The sequence below is a fragment of the Triticum urartu genome, chromosome 4 (genome assembly GCF_003073215.2).
Source record: "Triticum urartu cultivar G1812 chromosome 4, Tu2.1, whole genome shotgun sequence".
NCBI classification, from domain to species: Eukaryota; Viridiplantae; Streptophyta; class Magnoliopsida; order Poales; family Poaceae; genus Triticum; species Triticum urartu.
This window is the reverse complement of record NC_053025.1, coordinates 118,249,471-118,271,185: the sequence shown is the minus strand read 5'-3', so window position 1 is coordinate 118,271,185 and position 21,715 is coordinate 118,249,471. Positions and strand designations below refer to the sequence as shown.

Genomic DNA, 21,715 nt, shown 5'->3' with positions numbered 1-21,715 from the left:
TAGTGTACGGTCAAGTCGGGGACGTCACAAGTTGGTATCAGAGCCGACTTCCTGTAGGAATCCCCCTTCCAAACTCCTTGGACGAAGTTGAGTCTAGTGACTGAAAAACTTTTACTAACATGGCTATGTGCCTTACGGGCCCACGTCGCCATTTGAGTCTAGTGACTGAAAAACTCCAGTCTGCACGGGCCCGGAGACAGGATCCGAAAGACAGGCAGTCTCGGGGACCGGGGGAATCACGTCCGGTACCGCAGACTGGGCAGGTGGGGATTTCTCAGGATCCCCGGATGGCCCGGCTGCCGACAGAGCCAGATTGGCTGGTGTCGTTGCCCGGGAAGCTTCCGGAACCGCGGGAGGGTCACGTGGCACGCGCGGACTGGGGGGCGCCCGCGCAGGGGAGGGGGGAGGTGGGTCTAGCTGCAAAATTTGAACTGGCTCGGCCGAAGGGGCCCCACGCTCGGTCGTTGCATGGTCAAAAAGCAGGGTGGGCCTGTTGGGCAATGTAGTAATTTCAAAAAAATTCCTACGCACACGCAAGATCATGGTGATGCATAGCAACGAGAGGGTAGAGTGTGATCTACATACCCTTGTAGACCGACAGCGGAAGCGTTAGCACAACGCGGTTGATGTAGTCGTACGTCTTCACGGCCCGACCGATCAAGCACCGAAACTACGGCACCTTCGAGTTCTAGCACACATTCAGCTCGATGACGATCCCCGGACTCCGATCCAGCAAAGTGTTGGGGAAGAGTTCCGTCAGCACGACGGCGTGGTGACGATCTTGATGTACTACCGTCGCAGGGCTTGGCCTAAGCACCGCTACAATATTATCGAGGACTATGGTGGAAGGGGGCACCGCACACGGTTAAGAATATGATCACGTGGATCAACTTGTGTGTCTAGGGGTGCCCCCTGCCCCCGTATATAAAGGATCAAAGGGGGGGTGTGGCCGGCCAGGAGGAGGGCACGCCAGGAGGAGTCCTACTCCCACCGGGAGTAGGATTCCCCCCCTTTCCTAGTTGGAATAGGATTCGGGAGGGGGAAAGAGGAGAGAGAGAAGGAAGGGGGGGGGGCGCCGCCCCCCTCTCCTTATCCTATTCGGACTAGGGGGGACGGGCGTGCGGCCCAGCCCTGGCCACATCTCCTCTCTTCCACTAAAGCCCACTAAGGCCCATATACCTCCCGGGGGGTTCCGGTAACCTCCCGGTACTCCGGTAAAATCCCGATTTCACCCGGAACACTTCCGATATCCAAATATAGGCTTCCAATATATCAATCTTTATGTCTCGACCATTTCGAGACTCCTCGTCATGTCCGTGATCACATCCGGGACTCCGAACAAACTTCGGTACATCAAAATGCATAAACTCATAATATAACGATCATCGAAACCTTAAGTGTGCGGACCCTACGGGTTCGAGAACAATGTAGACATAACCGAGACAAGTCTCCGGTCAATAACCAATAGCGGAACCTGGATGCTCATATTGGCTCCTACATATTCTACGAAGATCTTTTATCGGTCAGACCGCATAACAACATACGTTGTTCCCTTTGTCATCGGTATGTTACTTGCCCGAGATTCGATCATCGGTATCTCAATACCTAGTTCAATCTCGTTACCGGCAAGTCTCTTTACTCATTCCGTAATACATCATCTCACAACTAACTCATTAGTTGCAATGCTTGCAAGGCTTATGTGATGTGCATTACTGAGAGGGCCCAGAGATACCTCTCCGACAATCGGAGTGACAAATCCTAATCTCGAAATACGCCAACCCAACATGTACCTTTGGAGACACCTGTAGAGGACCTTTATAATCACCCAGTTACGTTGTGACGTTTGGTAGCACACAAAGTGTTCCTCCGGCAAACGGGAGTTGCATAATCTCATAGTCATAGGAACATGTATAAGTCATGAAGAAAGCAATAGCAACATACTAAACGATCGGGTGCTAAGCTAATGGAATGGGTCATGTCAATCAGATCATTCACCTAATGATGTGATCCCGTTAATCAAATAACAACTCTTTGTCCATGGTTAGGAAACATAACCATCTTTGATTAACGAGCTAGTCAAGTAGAGGCATACTAGTGACACTCTGTTTGTCTATGTATTCACACATGTATTATGTTTCCGGTTAATACAATTCTAGCATGAATAATAAACATTTATCATGATATAAGGAAATAAATAATAACTTTATTATTGCCTCTAGGGCATATTTCCTTCAGGGCCACGTCAGGCGAAGAGCAGGAGGGACCCAAGCGGCAGGTGGGGTGACGCTAGGATGCGGGCCCAGCACACCCTGCCAGCCCCGATACGGGAGCGATCACCGGCGAAAACTAGCACCGCCGCCGGAGCTAGAGTGTCGCTGGCGCCGGGTTGCAGCACCACCGAAGCGCCTGGGGGGATGCTCGTGCCACCGTGGCCATGGACCAGGAACCGGAGGAGAGCCACGGTCGGAATTGTTGCCACCATCAGGATCCGCGCGCGGGGCGGCGGTGTGGGTGGGAAGCGGTTGTCCTCCGTCTCCTTGACATGAATGGAGACTGGGTAGCGAATGAGGGGCCTGGAAAATCGAGAGACATGGTCTAGGTCGGCGCGGTGATCCACGCCATTGCGCACCGGCAAGAGTGGCTCAGAGGAGCGTGAGATGTTGTCGGGGTTGGTGGTCCAGGAAAACAGGCAGAACTCTGACATGTCGGGGTTACTTGTAGAGCATCTTTATAATCACCCAGTTACGCTGTGACATTTGATAGCACATAAGGCATTCCTCCGGTATCCGGGAGTTGCATAATCTCATAGTCGAAGGAATATGTATTTGACATGAAGAAAGCAATAACAATAAAACTGAACAATCATTATGCTAAGCTAACGGATGGGTCTTGTCCATCACATCATTCTCCTATTGATGTGATCCCATTATCAAATGACAACTCATGTCCATGGTTAGGAAACCTTAACCATCTTTGATCAACGAGCTAGTCTAGTAAAGGCTCACTAGGGACACGATGTTTGTTTATGTATTCACACATGTATTTAAGTTTCGAATCAATACAATTCTAGCTCGATTTTTCCTGCGAAGGAAGAAGGAAGTCGCGCAGAGCACGAGACGAAAAAAATTGCCAAGCGACAGTGAGTTGCGATGTCGACAGCAAGACCGAGCCAAGACCTCGTCGGAGATAAGGGACAATGCTGTGAGCGGCAACGAGTAGCGGCGCCACAGTTGGAGACAAGTGCGGGTGCAAGCACGCGCGGGGAGTGGGGGTGGGGCCTGTCAGCATTGGATCAGGTGTGGTGGTGGTTGGGGGGGTCTTAGAGGGATGGCCTTCGCCAGCGGCCAACATGATAATGATTTGTGTGTGTTTGTGTGTGTGGGGGGGGGATCGAAAGGAGGGTAGGGCGGCGAGGCCATCGAGGGAGCGCCACCAGCCACGGGTGGTGGAGGCCGACTGTTAGAGCAACTCTAGCAGACCCCGCATCCCGCCCCGACCCGTAAAATAACCGCCAAAATATGGGCCAGGACGGAAAAACCAGCCCGATCAGACCCCGCATCCCGCCCCGGCCCGTAAAAAATTTTAGGGGGCGCGGCAAAATCCCGACCCCAACCGGGGAAAATGCAGGTTTCTCCCTCGCGGCTGCGGTGCCCTGCATATAAGCGGAAGCGGTTGGTGGGGGACATTTCATCCCGCGCTTTCCCCCACCAACCACCTCTCCTCTCCCCCTCGCGCCGCCGCCCAAGATTTCGGCGAAAGCAGCCAGCAGGAGCACGCCGGAAGGCCGCCACGCGCACGAGGCCTCCCATCTCTTCCCCCCTGCGTCGGCGGGCCGCCGGATTTGCAGATCTGCGGCACTTCATCACGGGTCGCCGTATTTGGCATTTTCCGGCCGCCTATTGCTGCCCCAAGCGATGGAGTGATCGGGGAGCCTCTCCCGCAGCCCAGGCAAGGGCGCATCGCCGCATGCAGGTACGGGTTCGTCCGCCCGCCGCCGCCGAAGGTTTGCGGGCATGGATTCGTCCGGCCGTCCATCGGGCTCGGCGCTCGCGCAACGTCTTTGTGGCTTGCCGATGCCGTTCATAGAGTGCGACGACTGCACGCGGAAAGTGCTGCGGCTCACTTCGGACACGCCGAAGCACCCCGGATGGGTGTTCTTCAAATGCGAAAACCACGAGGTACGTGCACTTGCGGTAGCTCATTTCATAGCTTATTCTTTAGTTCAATTACGGTAGCTCACTTCGAGCTTGCTCATTCTTTTGTGTAGGACGATGGATGCTCATTTTGGTTTTGGGAAGGCCAATACATTGATTTGTTGATAGAAAGAAACTTAATAGATGTTAGTGCACTCCTTAGTACAATCGAAGGCAATGATGCGGCTGCATCTGCAACTAGAGGGGAAGCAACGTCTACTTCTTTCGAACCAAAGATGAAGAAAGAAGAATGCAAAATCATGAATCCGCAGATCGACAATGAGTGCATGGAGAAGATATTAGTCCAACTTGTGGGAGCAGTTATGGAAGTTGGAAATCTTCTGAAATGCATACTTGTGGTTCTTGTTTTCTTTGGTTTTGCTATTCTAGCAAAGATTTGGTGATGTCTTTTGTATCTAATGTTGTTGCAAAAGCAAAGAAATACATTATGCTAGATCAATTCAAGTTGTAAATCTAAGTTTTGCGGGCCAGAAGGAGTTGCGCCAGATCAGACACCGCAAAGCCGACCCGTAAAAAAAGATATTTCGGGAATATCCCTTTTTACGGATTCATTATGCCGGGTCTACAACTGTGGCCGTCCACGCCAACCCGCAAAGACGTTTTTGCGTGAATTGCAAACACGTTTTGCGGGCTGGGAGGATGCGGGGTCTGCTAGAGTTGCTCTTAGGGTTGGGCGGTGGCATAAGAGGAAGAAGATGAACAATGGCATTGTGATCATGCCTGTTGGATGAAAATCCAGCGGCTAGAAAAAGTGTCTTACAAAAAAAATTCATTCGACTCACACACGGTCGTTCCTTCAATTCAACGTGTGAATACCAAACCTGCCAAAAGGCACCACCCGCACGAAAATCTACGAAGTATAGTCCTAAAAGTGCTGCCAACGAAAAGCGATAGTCATGGTCGAAAAGGGAGCACGGCACCAACCAAACAGTCCGTCCGTCCGTCAGACGAATGAATCAAGTACACTAGGTAGTTACTTAGTTAATTTGCTCATGGCCACATCACATCAAATCATTACTCTCGGGTTAATTTAGCTCTCGTCTCTCTCTTGGATAGCACGCTTAAATAACTAACTAACTGTAAATAAATAGCAGAAAGAAGAGAAGAACCGCACCGCACGCGTGAAGGCAGGAGGAGACCAAGGATGATGATGATCACATTCACATCATCATCATCATCATCATCATCTTGGTCGTCGTCGACCCCGGCCTGACCCTCCCTTCAATCCAACTCCAGCTCCACCTCCACACAAATCCTATCCACCATTACCCACCCAACGCACCACCACAGCAAGAAACCCTCCCTAATCACAGATCCACTTGGATTCCTTTTCTTATTTTTTGTCCCCAGCGCAGCCCAGATTAGAATACCCGTTCCGTTCCGCCCCGCCCCGCTGTGGATTTGGACCACGCGGCCGCATGCAGCACCCAAATCCCGTCCCCTCCCCGTCCCAGCAATCTCCAATGGAGAGCCACCGGAGCAGAAATCAATCCTAAATTAGCGTCCCGCCACCAAGAACTCCACTACCAGGATCCAATCATCCCAGGCATTTGGCCCACTCCACCACCACCACCACCATCGAGGAAGAAAGCTCACATATCCGGGCCGAATTGGTCCTACGCCGCGCCAGATTACTGGCTGCACCGTAATAATTCCCCGAGAAGAAGAAGGGGAGCTCGGGCGGAAAAGGGGCGGAAGCAATGACGGAGGTGGCGCTGTTCCGGGGCCCGACCAACCTCGCTTCGCCCGCAAGCCGCGGCTCCTCCTCCTCCTCCTCCACCTCCCTGCGCTATTTAGCCGACAGCGACGTGCTCCAGAGAGGCACCACCAGCAGCGACCAGAGCCCTGCAGGATCCGCGGAGCGACAGGCCGGAGGGTTGCAGGAGGAGGAAGAGGAGGAGGAGCGCTGGTCCTTCTTGGCGCTGCTTCTCGAGCTGCTGCGGAAGTCGCTGCTCCGGTGCAGAGCCGAGGACGGCGGCCAAGGCCAGGGCGGGATGGAGATAGGGCTGCCCACGGATGTGCAGCACGTGGCGCACGTCACCTTCGACAGGTTCCATGGATTCCTCGGGCTCCCCGTCGAGTTCGAGCCCGAGGTGCCCCGCCGCGCGCCCAGTGCTAGGTCCGTCGCGCTCTCTTCTCTGTCTCTTCTCATGTTCCTTCATCAGCTGGTACACAAGCTTCGAAAACATGCTTGTATTTCTGAACTCAGAATGTTTCTGCATATTCAGTATCATCCAGTTCCCGCTGTTATTTCTGAAGTAGTTTTCACTTTTCAACATTTATATTAGATGCTACTGTTTGCCTATTTTGGTAGTGGTTTTAATCGGGATAAAGAGATGGTACGTTGGCTGGAATTGCGACCTCTGTGTGCTTTTGGTCTGAAGCTTGGTAGGCAGATAAATTCAGGTGGAATTTATATTTCATTTCAGTTATGTGTATATTAATATGAGGCCAACGCACACAACCGGGTTAGGTGCCTCCGTAGACTTCTTCCCCCCTTTGCTGGTACTTGGCTGCCTGAGCTGGAGTTGATCTATGGTAGAAAAACTGTTTATGAATTATGATGATGGGCACGCTTTGGACCACCACTCTGTCTAGAAATAGTTTGTGCTGAGTTTTCCCCATGTTTCATTAATAATTGGCCAATCATGGCTCTCCATGCCTGTTATGGGCAGAGTTGCATTGCTTTTCTGTAACAGGTTACTCATAAAATCAAGAAAGAAAAAATTAATACCCATAACTTTAGCGAGGCTGGAAATGGAACAGAACACTTGCAACGGAATCTTCATTAGTTGTAAGTAGAGAAAAAAAAACAGAAAATATTAAATTTGAAAATCGCAAAGCCTCTACATTTAGTTACAGCAGCCATTCTGTTCACTTTAGTCTTTTCCTGTCCTTCGCAGCGGTGGTATTCTGTCCATGTTGCTTTAGTGTTCCCATCAACTTGAATCATGTTTTGACTTGTAAGCAAACCCACCAAATAAGCGTTTTTTGCCCAACATCCATGTGTTGTGAAGTGCATGGTTGTTTTAATCGGGTTCCGAAAAATCAAAAGGTAGTAGTACTTAGTTGGCACACTCATGCCATTTATTAAGTCTAACTTCTTGTTGGATCAGCTCAGCTGTATCGCCTCTTGCTTTGTTTGGTAGGAGTGCTTATGCTTGCTATACAAATATTAAACTACTAAGGTATTTTTCATTCAGTGCAAGATGTACTCGATGGTGCCTGTATTACTGCATCGCCGCTCTTTAGTTCTTTAGCCCATGCTCCTTTTGTATGCACAGTTGCACATGCATTACATGGCACGCTAATGACCCCTTTTAAGGAACACTGTATACTTGTAGGAATTCAGTTGATTGACCTGGGAATATCAAGAAGTAGATTATTAAACGCTAAGTCATGTTGAAAGATCAAAGAAGAACTGTTGGGAATTTCGTGATTTACAATGGAGAATGGACATATTTTGTCTTGATTAGATGATTCCGCCACCTTGCTCATTATCATTTGTCTGCATCTGTTTGTTGTGTTTTGCAGACTTTAGTGGCTTGAATAACTTTTTTTTTTGCTTTGTGGTCCTCTTGAGGTTATACTAGAAAAAGAGCAGAAAGAATAAACACACGTAGGTATTATATTGTCTATTGTTTGTCTTGGGAATTCCAGGATGTGGTTATTATTTCTAGGCAATCTAAAAAGAATAAGCTAAATGGTTCTCTGTGCAAGGATGGAATCATTTTGCCTTGAAAAGAAGATAAAGTGGCACAAACACCTAGAACCCATGTTCAAACTGGATTGCAAATTTGCAACCAACAAAACTGGAGCATATGTGTTGTGCTCATTCAATAATCGGGAAACTTCTGGAGTGTGCAAAGATCTTGAAAGAAAATTGAAAACTATTTCCTGGATTGCTTACACACTTGAGTTAGGAAACCGGCACTTAATAATAATGTGAAATCTGCCCACATCTTTATGGTGATGCCAATTTTTTAAGCATGCAACGATATGTAGAGTTCCCGCATAACTTGGGAGAATTCATCAATGTTCTTACAGACCATCTTAATTGCTGAAATATGCTCCTTCAAAAGATGCCTTGACTTGTCTTCAAAACAAAAAACAAAAAACGAAATATGCCTTGACCTAAGTGACTATGTGATCTTTACTTCTACATGTAAGGTGTATTTTAGAGCATTGTTTATGATTAGTTCCAGTTCATGCTTCCTTGTACTGTTGGTGTTCTTTAGCTGATTCAAACTTCAAATGCAGTGCTAGTGTCTTCGGCGTTTCAACACAATCGATGCAGTGTTCATATGATACCAGAGGAAACAGTGTTCCGACGATTCTCTTGATGATGCAAAGACGTCTGTATGAACAAGGAGGTCTTCGGGTATGACGTTTTAGCATTTTAACTAACTGTAACTTGCTTATTTTTTAAGCATCCTGTAGCTTTTCCTGAGTGCTGACTGCATTCATGTTGTTTGTTTTTTACTTTGCAGGCAGAGGGTATTTTTCGTATAAATGCGGAGAATAGCCAGGAAGAGTTTGTGAGAGATCACTTAAATAGTGGAACTGTGCCGGATGGCATTGATGTTCACTGTTTGGCGGGTCTAATCAAAGTAAGCTTTCTTCTGTCATGTAGCTTTATGCCATTCCGACATTCCGTTGACAGCAGCACTCACATATTTATTATTGATTATGCTTATCTTCAATAGCCGGATTCTATCTCAACACTTGTCAGTCCAGATTTTCTTCCTAGTGGAAACCAGTCTTCTTTTTCAAAGGGAAACCAAAGTTACGACTCTTCTGTCCAACAAAATTCTGTTGCAGAATCTAATGCTGCTTTTCAGTGCAGTTATGTGGTGTTATTAACTGGTTTGACGCCACAATTTTATGTCCTTGAGTTAGTCAACTTCGTTTTGCAAACAGTACTCTTGATGACAAAAGTTATACTCATTGCATATATTTTCAATTGTTCAGGCCTGGTTTAGGGAACTGCCGAGTGGGGTGCTGGATTCTATCCCACCTGAACAGGTGATGCAATGCCAATCTGAAGAGGACTGTGCTCGGGTTGCCAAATGCCTTCCACCAACTGAAGCAGCCTTACTTGACTGGGCTGTTAATTTGATGGCTGATGTTGTCCAAGAAGAACAGATAAACAAGATGAGCGATCGCAATGTTGCTATGGTTTTCGCTCCAAATATGACCCAGGTAATGCGTTCTCCTAACAGCAAACTAGCAACAATCATTTAGGTGGATACTAACTCTTGCGCTCATGTAAAGCAGATGGCAGACCCTTTGACTGCACTGATGTATGCGGTGCAAGTGATGAATTTCCTCAAGATGCTAATACAGAAGACCCTCAAGGATAGAGAAGAGTCCAACCTGGAAGATGCCCCTTTGCCACAGAAGGACCCATCTGATGAAAATGGCCATCAGAACCCCAGTCTTCCCATTAATCCTCAACCTGAAGAAACATCTGGGCGCCCCTCTTTTGTCAGCGAGGAGCCTCTCGTGTACAGTCCTACACACAGTGCTGAAGACAAGCTTCCTGTGGAAGGCGATTCGGTAGCTTCCGTTGTCCATACAAGTGATGTCCGTTCGAGCGTGGAGGGGTCCGCTAGTTGCTCGCAGCCTGCTCTTGTCGCTTCGTCTGCCATTGCTGATGCTTCCTGTGCTACAGCTGCCAACTTACTTCCGAGCAGAGGGAGCCGAGGCCTGAATAGCAGGAGGACTAGAAAGGGCAAGCGGCAGTGCGGAACGCCCGCCGCCCCTCCAGCTGAAAAATCGAGAGGCACGAGCATTGTGAGCCGGATAAACTCCAAGGTCGAACGGATCGAAGCGTGGAGGTAGAAACCCCGGTGCGACTGCCTTTGTTGTTGTGTAATAGATGACTGACCCAGTGTTGTTTCCTTGCACATTTTGAATTTTCGACGCGCTTATCATTTCGTGTTTGGATCATCATCATGTTGTTTTGAGGCTCATCCCCCCCTGCCTTCACTAACTTATATGTATCTTGCTTATGAGTAAATTTGTGGCCTTTGCTTCCTTTGTTGTACATGCATTTCTTCACTCCCTGGACCCGGAAGTTTCTGGACGTCCTGAACATGTGTTATTCTCACCCTGACCTTTCTGAAGTGAGGTCTCAACCATGGTATGCTGTATGCACGATGTCCCCTCATCGCATCAGATAGCTTTATTCCACCTTCCGCCCTTCATCCTTTTCGTTTGTTGAATCTGTCCCGAGATTTTCACAAGAAAAAAAAGAAGTTATTCTAACCTTTTCTCCTTCGTTCCTTGTCGTTCGTCGAATCCACCGTGAACTCTTTTCCAGTTTTCACGGAGAAAATGAAATTGCTGAAACAAAAACTCACTGCGAGAGGAATTGCAGTGCGTTTTCCTCTACCTAGCTTTCTGCCTGTTCAGCTAGGAATGGAACAGATTCCTGTCTCCAGGAGCACTTGACACCAGTGCGATTTTCAGTGACAAGTGCATCACTGGTCGGGGGAAAATCGCCCCATTTTCTCCCAGGGTTTTTAACCATCGCGGAATGTGCGAATTTGAGCCGTTCCTGCGCCAGTTGGAGCCGGAATTCATTCACCAACAGGAATGCCAACCTTATCAGAAATTCGGTGATGCCAGGGCAGGATCACCATCAAATTTGTGCGAGCTGCAAATGCAATGCTGCATTAGCTCTACCTGCAGATTTCCCTTCCTCTGACATGTTATGCAGGCCAGTGCTGAAGAACAGTGACAACTGTGCAAGATGCACATTTCCATTTCCTCATCCCAAGTTGCAGCAGGAGTATATACCGGCTCCACTCGTGAAACGAAAAGCCTGAAAAACAAGAAACATATTTTCGAATTCCGATTCGACAGCCACATAAATGCATCCACCTTTCCTGGCCTCTCCTTTTCTCTCACTATATATACCTCTCTTCCTCGGAGATTACTTGAGCAAAATTCGACGGTCACAAAAAATATCGCAGCCTTTTTATTACGTCTGTCTGACTGACTGAGGAGTGCTGCTTGTTGGATGGCGCACATGGCGACGGCGGTGGGGGACGGCGCGCTGCGGCGGCTGTTCGAGAAGCCGTTGCCGGAGAACCCCACGCTGCTGGAGGTGCTGTCGGCTTGCAACAACCACAGCCACCACAAGAAGCAGCTGCCGGCCGTGGACCCGGCGTCCTTCACCGAGATCTTCGGTGAGCTACACTTCTACGAGAAGCCCGACGGCGGCGCCGCCCGACCCGTCCTGCCACGGGTGCCACTCCCTGACGCACGCGCTACGGCGGCGTCGTGGCTCGACATCGCTAGTCAGGCCGAGAAGAGCAAGGACGACTCGTCGCTGGACGCGCTCCTCAGGCCGAAGCCCGCGAGCGCCGGCGACGCCGCCGGTGGCGTCAGGAGGAGCGCGAGCTTCTGCCTGAAGAAGAGCTCGGCGTCGCTGCTGCTGTGCACGGAGGGGCTCGGGTCCGAGAGCACGGTGGACTCGGACGACATGGTCAGGGATGACGGCGCCGACACGGCCGCCGCCCTCCGCGGGAGGGAGAGGGAGGAGGCGACGCTGAGGGACGCCGCCGCCGCGGCGGAGTCAGGGCTGGTGGGTTCCCCGCCGTCGTTCCCGCCGCCGATACGGTCGATCGGGCGCGGCGGGAAGCCGTGCGTGTGCTTCCGGACGTTCCGCGCGGATGGGCGGTTCGTGCTGACGCAGGTGGTGATCCCCGGGAAGGAGCTGCTGCAGGCGTCCCGCGAGGGCGGCCGGCTCAGGCTCCGGTTCGCCAACCCCGCCGCCGCCGACGAGGAGCTGGAGTTGGGGGATCAAGAAGATGACCGAGAAGACAACATGACATGCATCGACGCGTGCGCTTAGTTAATTATGAATGGATTGTAGTAATTCGCCATGCAAGTGTGCTTCAACCTGCAGAATCCGAAGCTGACGAGTGATGACAAGCTACAGCAACTACTAATATACTGCCTCTTGTTCCTTTTCTACATTTTTTTTAGAGATTCCAATATAAACTACTCTAAAAATATATATCAAAGTACATACGAAGCAAAATATGTCTATACTCTAAAATAGGAAGCAAAATATAAACTTCGTATGGACTCTGGAATATACTTTAATACAGTACTATGGACTGTACTAGTAAGTCTTTTTTGCAGTAGGAGTACATACGAAGCAAAATGAATAAATCTATATTTTAAAATATGTCTATCATCTATATATACAGTTTGTATTAAAATCTTTAAAAAGACTTATATTTAAAAAGGAGAGAGTTGTACTGTATTAAATTGAACTACAAGGTTGATCATGCAAGCACATTGTTAACTAGTGAGTACTTTCTCTATAAATTAATATAAGAGTGTTTAGAATACTACGAAGAAGGCCACTTGGCGATGGAATCCTTTGGACGCAGCATGCCAGAATATCAATCAACCCAACGCGAACGCGGTGCAATTTTCTCTTTTCTCATATGCATCTTGCTCTTCCTGCTCCACTCTAGCTAGCTGCATCGTCACGAGACTTGACTGATTTCCGTGGTCCATGACCGGACCGGCATGGGAAATGATGGGGAAAAGGCACTTTGATCGCCGACTCTTTACGTAGATGCAGCTAAGCTAGCAGCTAGTCTAGGAGAGAGACGTCTCCTTCCATCGACCTAAAAAAGGCCTGTTTTGTCTGGATTCTTTTCGTTTGGGTTAACAAAAGGTTCATCTATTTTCGGCTCTGTTAGATATACCCATTGGGCGACCGCATCTCAAATTTTATGTCTGTTTTAGACTTAAAAAAGAAAAATGCACCGCACAATATTTTAAAACATAAATATATTATAACTCAATTAAAAAGTCCATGATAGTCATTGCCCGTACTTAAGTTGAAATAATAATAAACGTAAAAACGGTAGATTTGCTGCCCGCTGTCGCTGATGCCGTGGCCATCTCCAGGCGCCACCGTCCTCCTCGTCGTCGTCCCTGGTGAGCGGGACGATCGACCTTACTAGGGACGACGACGAGGAGGACCGACAGTGCCAGCATCTCCTCCAGGCTGTCCTGCTCACTAGCCGCTCCGCCTCTTCGGCGGTCATGGTGGGAGGTGGTGGCGGCAGGGATGCCGAGGGAGAGGGCGCCAGCGTTAGTCCGCGCACGAGAACGCGATCGGGGCGGGCTGGGAGCATGCGCACAGACCGTGTTGGGAGCACACGCATCACGTGGCGGGCTATGAGTACGACCGGCAAAGAAAGTTTGCCGAAGCATGTCGTGCTCGTCCTGAAACCACGTGTCTCACAAGGGGGAAGCAAATGACATACCTGCGATCGGCCGGGAGGTGACTCGGGATATGTGCCCATCGGCGGTTGATCTCCAAGAAGCGGGCATGACCACTCGCCGGGATGGCCGACACCGGCAACCGATCCAGGCTCAAATGCCACCCCATTGGGGAGTTGAGCATCGGGCCAAGGGTGCAGGGTCGCCGTCTCCCAGTAACGCCGACAAATATCCACCTTGACGTACGAGCGATTCCAGGTGCGACGGCAGGAGGGGAGAAGGGGAAGGGGGCAATGAGGTGGAGTTCAGAGTGGTGCTCCCCGAGAAGGTGGAAGACGACCCAGCTATGTGGTCGTGCTTCCCCTTTGAAAGCACAAGTGCTCCTTGGGTGATTTTGGTAATTAATGTCAACATATCTCTTGTTGAACTAATACTCTTATCTAGTATATTTCAGAATGTTCAACAAAGGCGTGGCATGTACAAGAGCATGTGGAACCCCTTCAAGAAGCTAAGGACAAGGATTGGCAAAAGCTCAAGACTCTACATTTTCATTTTAGTGACCCAAGATCACATTGAGTCCATAGGAAAAGCCAGTACTATTAAAAGGGGATGATGTGTTGCTTAATGGCTTGCTTGCTCAAAATTCTTAGTGATATGCTCCAAAAGCTCTCAACCACTTTATCATATCCACATATGTCCTAAACCAAAAGTCAAACTCGACCCCACCGATTTGATCTATCCGACGCCACCGAGTTCATTTGACATAGCCATAGCCAGAAACCCTAATCAGTTCGGTCTCACCGATAGGGATCTCGGTCTCACCGAGATGGGATTGCAAACTCTCTATTTCCCTTCGTAACATTTCGGTCTAACCGATATGAGCGATCGGTTCCACCGAGTTCGCAATGCAAACTCTCTGTTTCCTTTTCGTAACGTTTCGGTCTCACCGAAATGAGCGATCGGTCCCACCGAGTTTGCCTGGCCAACTCTCAGTTTGCCTATTACAGAAATCGTCTTACCGAGTTTATGTGATCGGTCTCACTGAGATTATGTTATGTCCTAACCCTAATGAAATCGGTCCCATCGAGTTGATCATATCAGTCCCACCGAAAAGCCTAACATTCACATTTTGAACTGAATCGGTCTGACCGAGTTTGTATATTCGGTCTCACCGAGTTTGGTAAATTGTGTATAATGGTTAGATTTTGTGTGGAGGCTATATATACCCCTCGACCCATCCTCCATTCAGGGAGAGAACTATCAGAACGTGCCTACACTTCTACCATATATTTTCTGAGAGAACCACCTACTCATGTGTTGAGACCAAGATATTCCATTCCAACCACAAGAATCTTGATCTATAGCCTTCCCCAAGTTGCTTTCCACTCAAATAATCTTTTCACCAAATCCAAATATATGAGGGAGAGTTGAGTGTTGGGGAAACTATCATTTAAAGCACAAGAGCAAGGAGTTCATCATCAACACACCATCTATTACCTTTGGGAGAGTGGTGTCTCCTAGATTGGTTAGGTGTCACTTGGGAGCCTCCGTCAAGATTGTAGAGTTGAACCAAGGAGTTTGTAAGGGCAAGGAGATCGCCTACTTCGTGAAGATCTACCCAAGTGAGGCAAGTCCTTCATGGGCGATGGCCATGGTGGGATAGACAAGGTTGCTTCTTCGTGGACCCTTCGTGAGTGGAGCCCTCCGTGGACTCGTGCAACCGTTACCCTTCGTGGGTTGAAGTCTCCATCAACGTGGATGTACGATAGCACCACCTATCGGAACCACGCCAAAAATCTCCGTGTCTCCAATTGCGTTTGCACACTTCAATCTCATCCCTTTACTTTCTTGCAAGTTGCATGCTTTACTTTCCGCTGCTCATATACTCTTGCCATGCTTGCTTGAAATGTATTGTGAATGTTTAAACCTGTGCTAAAACTCTACCTTAACTTAAAGAAATTAAAAACTGCTACTTTTCTTCGTTGAGGGTCTAATCACCCCTCTCTAGACACCTCTTCTCGATCCTACAATTGGTATCAGAGTATTGGTCTCCATTGCTTTGGTTTAATCACCATTGGAGGAAGATGGATGAGTCTACGTTGGGGAGTCTTAGACGTAGATTGCCTATACTTGATGGAGAGTTCTTTCATGAGTGGAAAACTGAGATGCTTGAGATTTTCAATGAATATCACTTGAACAAGTACATTACTACTCCTTGTGTGCGCCTTGTTGACCCCTTGTATCCTACTGTTGATGAGTCTATTGACATGATCCGTAATCTTAAAACTGTCAATTTAATCACTAGAGGATTACCTAGAAACTTGATTGCTAGCTTGCCTGCTCTTGATTGTGCTTACACCATATGGAGATTTGTTGAGGAACAATTTCCAAATTATTCCTTGCAAAACTTAGATGAGATTCTTCACAAGTCTATTGCTTTGAGTAAGATGAATTCCAATGATCCTAAGTTTGGTGATTGTTTATTTGAGCTTACCAACCTTATGCGTGCTAAAAGAGATGTTGGAATCATTAGCAACATCATCTCCGAAGCCATTAGAATTCATAAAGACGAACATTGTGATGATCACTTATCTAATGAATCACTCTCTCTAGGAATTGATCAATCACAAGACGATGTTGAACATGGATACTATGATGAGGATGATGATAGTGACTTTGATCTCGATGAGTCTATGAGACATTTTGGTCTTATGGCAAATCTTCACGGCTACATGACTGGAGGAAAGGAATGGGTTCTTGATAGTGGATGTACCGATCACATGACCAGAGATAAGGACATGTTTTGTGAGCTTGCTGAAAACAACGGCCCTCGAAAGTATGTCACATTTGGTGACAACTCAAAGGTAAGGTGGTTGGACTTGGTTAGGTGGCCATCTCACATGATAGCTCCATACAAAATGTTATGCTCGTTGAATCCCTTGGCTATAATTACTTTCCGTATCTAGACTTGTTGACTTTGGCTTCAATGTCCTATTTACTGAAGTACATTGCCAAGTGTTTCGTGGAGATAATCATAAAATGGTCTTTACCGGTATACGTAGAGGTGATCTATACATTGTTGATTTCACTAAAAAGGCTCAACATAGAACTTGCTTACTTGCTAAATCTTCTAAAAGTTGGTTGTGGCATAGAAGGTTAGGTCATGTGGGCATGTGGAATCTTGATAAGCTTATTAAAGGTGATCATATCCTTGGAGTGAAAGATGTTATATTTGACAAGGATAGATTGTGCAGTGCTTGTCAAGCAGGAAAACAAGTTGGAGGAAGGCACCCCGTGAAGAACATCCTGACCACGAGAAGACCGCTTGAGCTGCTTCATATGGATCTTTTTGGTCCCAATGCCTATAAAAGTCTCGGTGGAAACTCATTTGGTCTAGTCATAGTCCATGATTTTTCAAGATTTACGTGGGTGTTCTTTCTTGATGATAAATCTCAGGTCCAAAAGATCTTCAAGAACTTCGTTAGAAAGGCTCAAAATCATTTTGAAGTGAAGATCAAGAAGGTTCGCAGCGATAATTGAACAGAGTTCAAGAACGCAAATGTGGATACCTTTCTTGACGAAGAAGGGATTTCACATGAGTTCTTGGCTACGTACACACCTCAACAAAATGGAGTTGTTGAGAGAAAGAACCGGACTCTGGATAGAATGATGCTTGATGAGTACAAGACGCCAAAACACTTTTGGGCGGAAGCGGTTGAGACAACTTGTCATGCAACAAATCGCTTGTATCTTCACAAGCTACTCGGCAAGATGGCTGATGACCCACAAGTATAGGGGATCTATCATAGTCCTTTTGATAAGTAAGAGTGTCGAACCCAACGAGGAGCAGAAGGAAATGACAAGTAGTTTTCAGTAAGGTATTCTCTGCAAGCATTGAAATTAGGAACCTGGTCCAGAATTTCCTGCCCGACACTCCGGGCTGTTGGACTATATGACTAAGATCATCGGCATCCGGAGGCCGGACATAAGTGCCTTGGAAGTTGTCTTTAATGGCATCTTCCAAGTCTTCCCAGCTTCCAATAGAATTTTCTAGGAGGCTATTTAACCAGTGCCTAGCTGGCCCCTTAAGTTTTAGGGGAAGGTATGTGATGGCGTGTAGGTCATCACCGTGAGCCATGTGAATGTGGAGAAGGAAATCTTCAATCCATACTGCGGGATCTGTTGTGCCGTCGTATGATTCGATGTTCATGGGTTTAAACCCTTCAGAGAACTTGCGCTCCATTACCTCATCAGTGAAGCATAGGGGGTGTGCGGCGCCTCTGTATCGGGCCATGTCACGACGTAGTTCGGATGGAGTCCATATGCGGTTTTCAGCCCGGGGTGGTTATGCTTATCGCACGAGGCTTGATAGCCCTCCTCTCGCGCCGGGGTGTGCCCCCGCGATCCGTAGATTGACCTGGTCTAACCTGCTCTAGTTTGCAGGTCCTTTCGTAGGTCATATGTGTATCCCCGAGCTGTTGTTTCTCTGCTTTTACGGCGAGGTGGTGCGGGCTGGTGTTCGGCTTGAGTTGTCGTTCTGTCCCGGCCACGTGGTGGTCTATCGGGTCCGTCAGCCGCATTACACATGGGTGGTATGGGCTCCAATGCCTCATCATCGAATTGGGGTAGCAGATTACGCTTCGGGTAACTCTTTTTTGGTCGCTCGAGGACGTATTCTTTGGCTGCCAGGACATTAGTCCATCTGTCGTTGAGCAGGTCTTGGTCAGCTTGAAGCTTCTACTGTTTATTTTTTAGGCTTCTAGACATGGCTATGAGCCGGCGCTTGAAGCACTCTTCTTCGAGGGGTTCCTCTGGCACGATAAAATCTTTGTCATTGAGGCTTACGTCGTCTTCGGAGAGTGGCAGATAGTTGCTGTCCTCCGAGTCGTTGTTCCCTGTTTGTTCGTCAGGGTCAACTTGCCCGTCCTCCCGATCATCCTGTTCGGATGTTGGTTCGATAGGGTCTTCTTGGTCTTTAGCATTCTCCGGAGTATCATTGTCTTCGGTGCCGGTATTACTGTTCTTACCGCGGCGCGATTTAGAGAGGTGCCGCTGACGTCGATGTTTCGGCGGTATCTCAGGAGGTTCATTCTCGACTGAGTTTTTCTCGTCATCGCCATCGCCGTTTTTAGGTGTATCCACCATGTATACGTCATACGAGGAGGTGGCCGTCCAATGTCCGGTGACCGACGGGTTTTGGGCCTGCTCCTCTCCAGCATCGTCGTCCATACCATTGATGTCTTCGGAGGCGTAATCAAGCATGTCGGTTAGGTCCTCGATAGTGGCTATGAAGTGGGTGGTGGGTGGGAAGTAAAATTCCTTGTTTCTAGCCCCTAGTACGGGCTGGGTATGATTCAGGAGCGATTCTGATGTGATGATGAGGGATCGCATTAAGTCCAGAGCCTCGTTTAAGAGCGGGGTTTGGACGGGGTCAGAAGTTTCTAGGCCGAGCTCGCATGACACGAGCCTCCAGGGTTCAGAATTAGTGTCCGGAGAAGAGTCCGGCCTTGCAATGATTGCCGGAGGTGTTACTCTCTCAGTGTTGAGCTCTAAGGCCGCAGAGAGTCCGGCGGGCTCTAGACTCCCGTCTTCGGACCTGACAACGCGCTCCGGATCTAAGGCCGGAGCGTTGGGTGAGGCCGCGAACCCTTGGAAGATAAAGTCTCCTCGGATATTAGTGACATAGTTCAGATTTCTAAAACTGATTTGGTGACCAGGGGCGTAGCCGTCGATCTGCTCCAGATGACCAACCGAGTTGGCCCGCAGTGCGAAGCCGCCGAATACAAAGATCTGGCTGGGGAGAAAAATCTCCTTCACGGCAGCGTTGCTGTAGATGATTGATGGAGCCATCGAGCCTTTCGATGATGGCACAGTGGAACTCTCAATGAAAGCACCAATGTCGGTGTCAAAACCGGCAGATCTCAGGTAGGGGGTCCCGAACTGTGCGTCTAAGGATCGATGGTAACAGGAGACAGAGGACACGATGTTTACCCAGGTTCGGGCCCTCTTGATGGAGGTAATACCCTACGTCCTGCTTGATTGACTTTGATGAATATAGGGGTTACAAGAGTTGATCTACCACGAGATCGTAATGGCTAAACCCTAATTGTCTAGCCTGCATGATTATGATTGTGACTGCCTCTACGGACTAAACCCTCCAGTTTATATAGACATCTGAGGGGGCTAGGGTTGTACAGAGTCAGTTTACAGAGAAAGGAATCTTCATATCCGCATGCTAAGCTTGCCTTCCACGCTAAGGAGAGTCCCATCCGGACACGAGGGAAGGCCTTCTATCTTGTATCTTCACGGCTCATCTGTCCGGCCCACGTCACATAGCCCGGACACCCGAGGACCCCATAATCCAGGACTTCCTCAGCGGGAAACTTCCTTCCTCCATCCGAGCACACTTACCCACTAGTGTGTACAGCTCCTTCATAGTCTTGGGCAACCGCACATTCATCTTAGAATGAATGCGACGGTTACGCACATTGGACTGGAAGGCTCCTATAACAGCTGCAGGATGGATATTCGGAATATTCCTATGGACTTTACTGAATCTTTGTAAATACTTACGGAGAGTTTCTCCTTCTTTCTGCTGGAGAAGTTGTAGGTCGCTGGGCCTGCCGGGCTCTTGGTGGCCACCGGTGAAGGCGCCGATGAACTCATGGCACAGGTCTACCCATGATGAGATGGAGTTCTTCTACAGGTGCATGAGCCAAGATTTCACGTTGGACTTTAGAGCCAACATGAAGTAGTTGGTGAACACCTTCTCGTCTCTTCCCTCGGCAGCCTGAACAGCGATGATGTAGATGCTCAGGAACTCTGCCGGGTTCACTCCCGCCGTACTTCTCGGGTATCTCCGGCTTGAACATGCGTACGGACGGCCAATGGACTTGCCGCAGCTTGCGCGTAAAGGCAGGGCAGCCGACCTCGAAGGGTGACGCCAACTCCGAACACAGGCTCGTCGATGTTGAGGGCGCCGCACCCGTCGGTCTGGCGGGGGTCGTCGAGAGGCCATCCCACGACGACGCGTGCGTCTCCCCGCTGCCTATCTTCCAGGGTCCGCCGCTTGCCCGGACGTGCTCGAGGGTCGGAAGAGGCCATCGAGACGTTGTCGGGATCTTGATCTTGCTGCGCTCGCGCCTTCTGTCGGTGTCAAAACCGGCGGATCTCGGGTAGGGGGTCCCGAACTGTGCGTCTAGGATCGATGGTAATAGGAGACGGGGGACACGATGTTTACCCAGGTTCGGGCCCTCTCTATGGAGGTAATACCCTACTTCCTGCTTGATTGATCTTGATGAATATGAGTATTACAAGAGTTGATCTACCACGAGATCGTAATGGCTAAACCCTAGAAGTCTAGCCTATGGTAATGAGTATATCCTTTCCGGACTAACCCCTCCGGTTTATATGGACACGGGAGGGGGGATCTAGGGTTACATAGAGTCGGTTACATAAGAAGGAATCTTCATAGTCAGTTGCCAAGCTTGCCTTCCACGCCAAGGAGAGTCCAATCCGGACGCAGGTACATTCTTCGGCCTTCACGTCTTCACACCCCATCAGTCTGGCCCACGGATAATAGGCCGGACACCCGAGGACCCCTTAGTCCAGGACTCCCTCAGTAGCCCCCGAACCTGGCTTTCAATGACGAGGAGTCCGACGCGCAGATTGTCTTCGGCATTGCAAGGCAGGTTCCCTTCTATCCGAACTTCAAGATAGTCTTCAGATGCGATGATAGTATCTGGACCTGTCACACACACCATACACAACCGCAGAGAGAATATATTCTTACACGAGTTCCGTCTGCTGACAACTTTTTCGCAGCACGATATTACGTCTGACTGGCCATAGTTCCAAACCGCTTTCATGTTTCGGCGCCCCACGTCTCGAGACACGGTTGCCATTGGCATGTCTTGTCAAGGCAGAGATCGTGTCCCCTTATCGCGGGATTCTCGTCAATGCGGGCATGGGTAACCCAACCGTGCCGTTTATACAGCCCTTGGGAATAGGCGAGTTTAAGGCGAGTGGGGGGACGCTTGATATTCATGGCCTTTATAAGGGGATAAAGATTCCCTTTCTTCACCCACACCTCGGCTCCTCCTCAGTCCTTCTGTCCCTGAGCTCCAGCGCCCAAGCTTTTAGCTTTTCCCTCGTCCGAGAGAGCACTCCAAAGATGTCCGGATCCCGAGCTGGGGGTAAGGGGATGGCCTCCTCCGTCAAGAAGAGGGATATCAAGGCACTCC

At 49.0% G+C, this 21,715-nt stretch overlaps 2 protein-coding genes across 2 annotated transcripts; both read left to right on the top strand.

The window, feature by feature from the left end:
- The first annotated feature begins 5,455 nt into the window (after positions 1-5,455).
- LOC125550983 (rho GTPase-activating protein 4-like) lies at positions 5,456-10,263 on the top strand. Its single transcript, XM_048714123.1, has 5 exons — positions 5,456-6,333; positions 8,475-8,595; positions 8,705-8,824; positions 9,186-9,416; positions 9,492-10,263. The coding sequence occupies exons 1-5, from the start codon at positions 5,915-5,917 to the stop codon at positions 10,056-10,058; spliced, it is 1,458 nt and encodes a 485-aa protein (XP_048570080.1). The 5' UTR covers positions 5,456-5,914; the 3' UTR covers positions 10,059-10,263.
- An 887-nt stretch (positions 10,264-11,150) lies between these two features.
- On the top strand, positions 11,151-12,200 carry LOC125550982 (protein FAF-like, chloroplastic). The gene has a single exon (XM_048714121.1). The coding sequence runs from the start codon at positions 11,242-11,244 to the stop codon at positions 12,076-12,078; it is 837 nt and encodes a 278-aa protein (XP_048570078.1). The 5' UTR covers positions 11,151-11,241; the 3' UTR covers positions 12,079-12,200.
- The last annotated feature ends 9,515 nt before the right edge of the window (positions 12,201-21,715 follow it).

Coding starts and splice junctions, on each gene's coding strand:
- LOC125550983 (XM_048714123.1), top strand. CDS start 5,915: ATGACGGAGGTGGCGCTGTTCCGGGGCCCGACCAACCTCGCTTCGCCC. Junction 8,825..9,185: donor GTTTGGCGGGTCTAATCAAA/GTAAGCTTTCTT, acceptor TCAATTGTTCAG/GCCTGGTTTAGGGAACTGCC. Junction 9,417..9,491: donor TCGCTCCAAATATGACCCAG/GTAATGCGTTCT, acceptor CATGTAAAGCAG/ATGGCAGACCCTTTGACTGC.
- LOC125550982 (XM_048714121.1), top strand. CDS start 11,242: ATGGCGCACATGGCGACGGCGGTGGGGGACGGCGCGCTGCGGCGGCTG.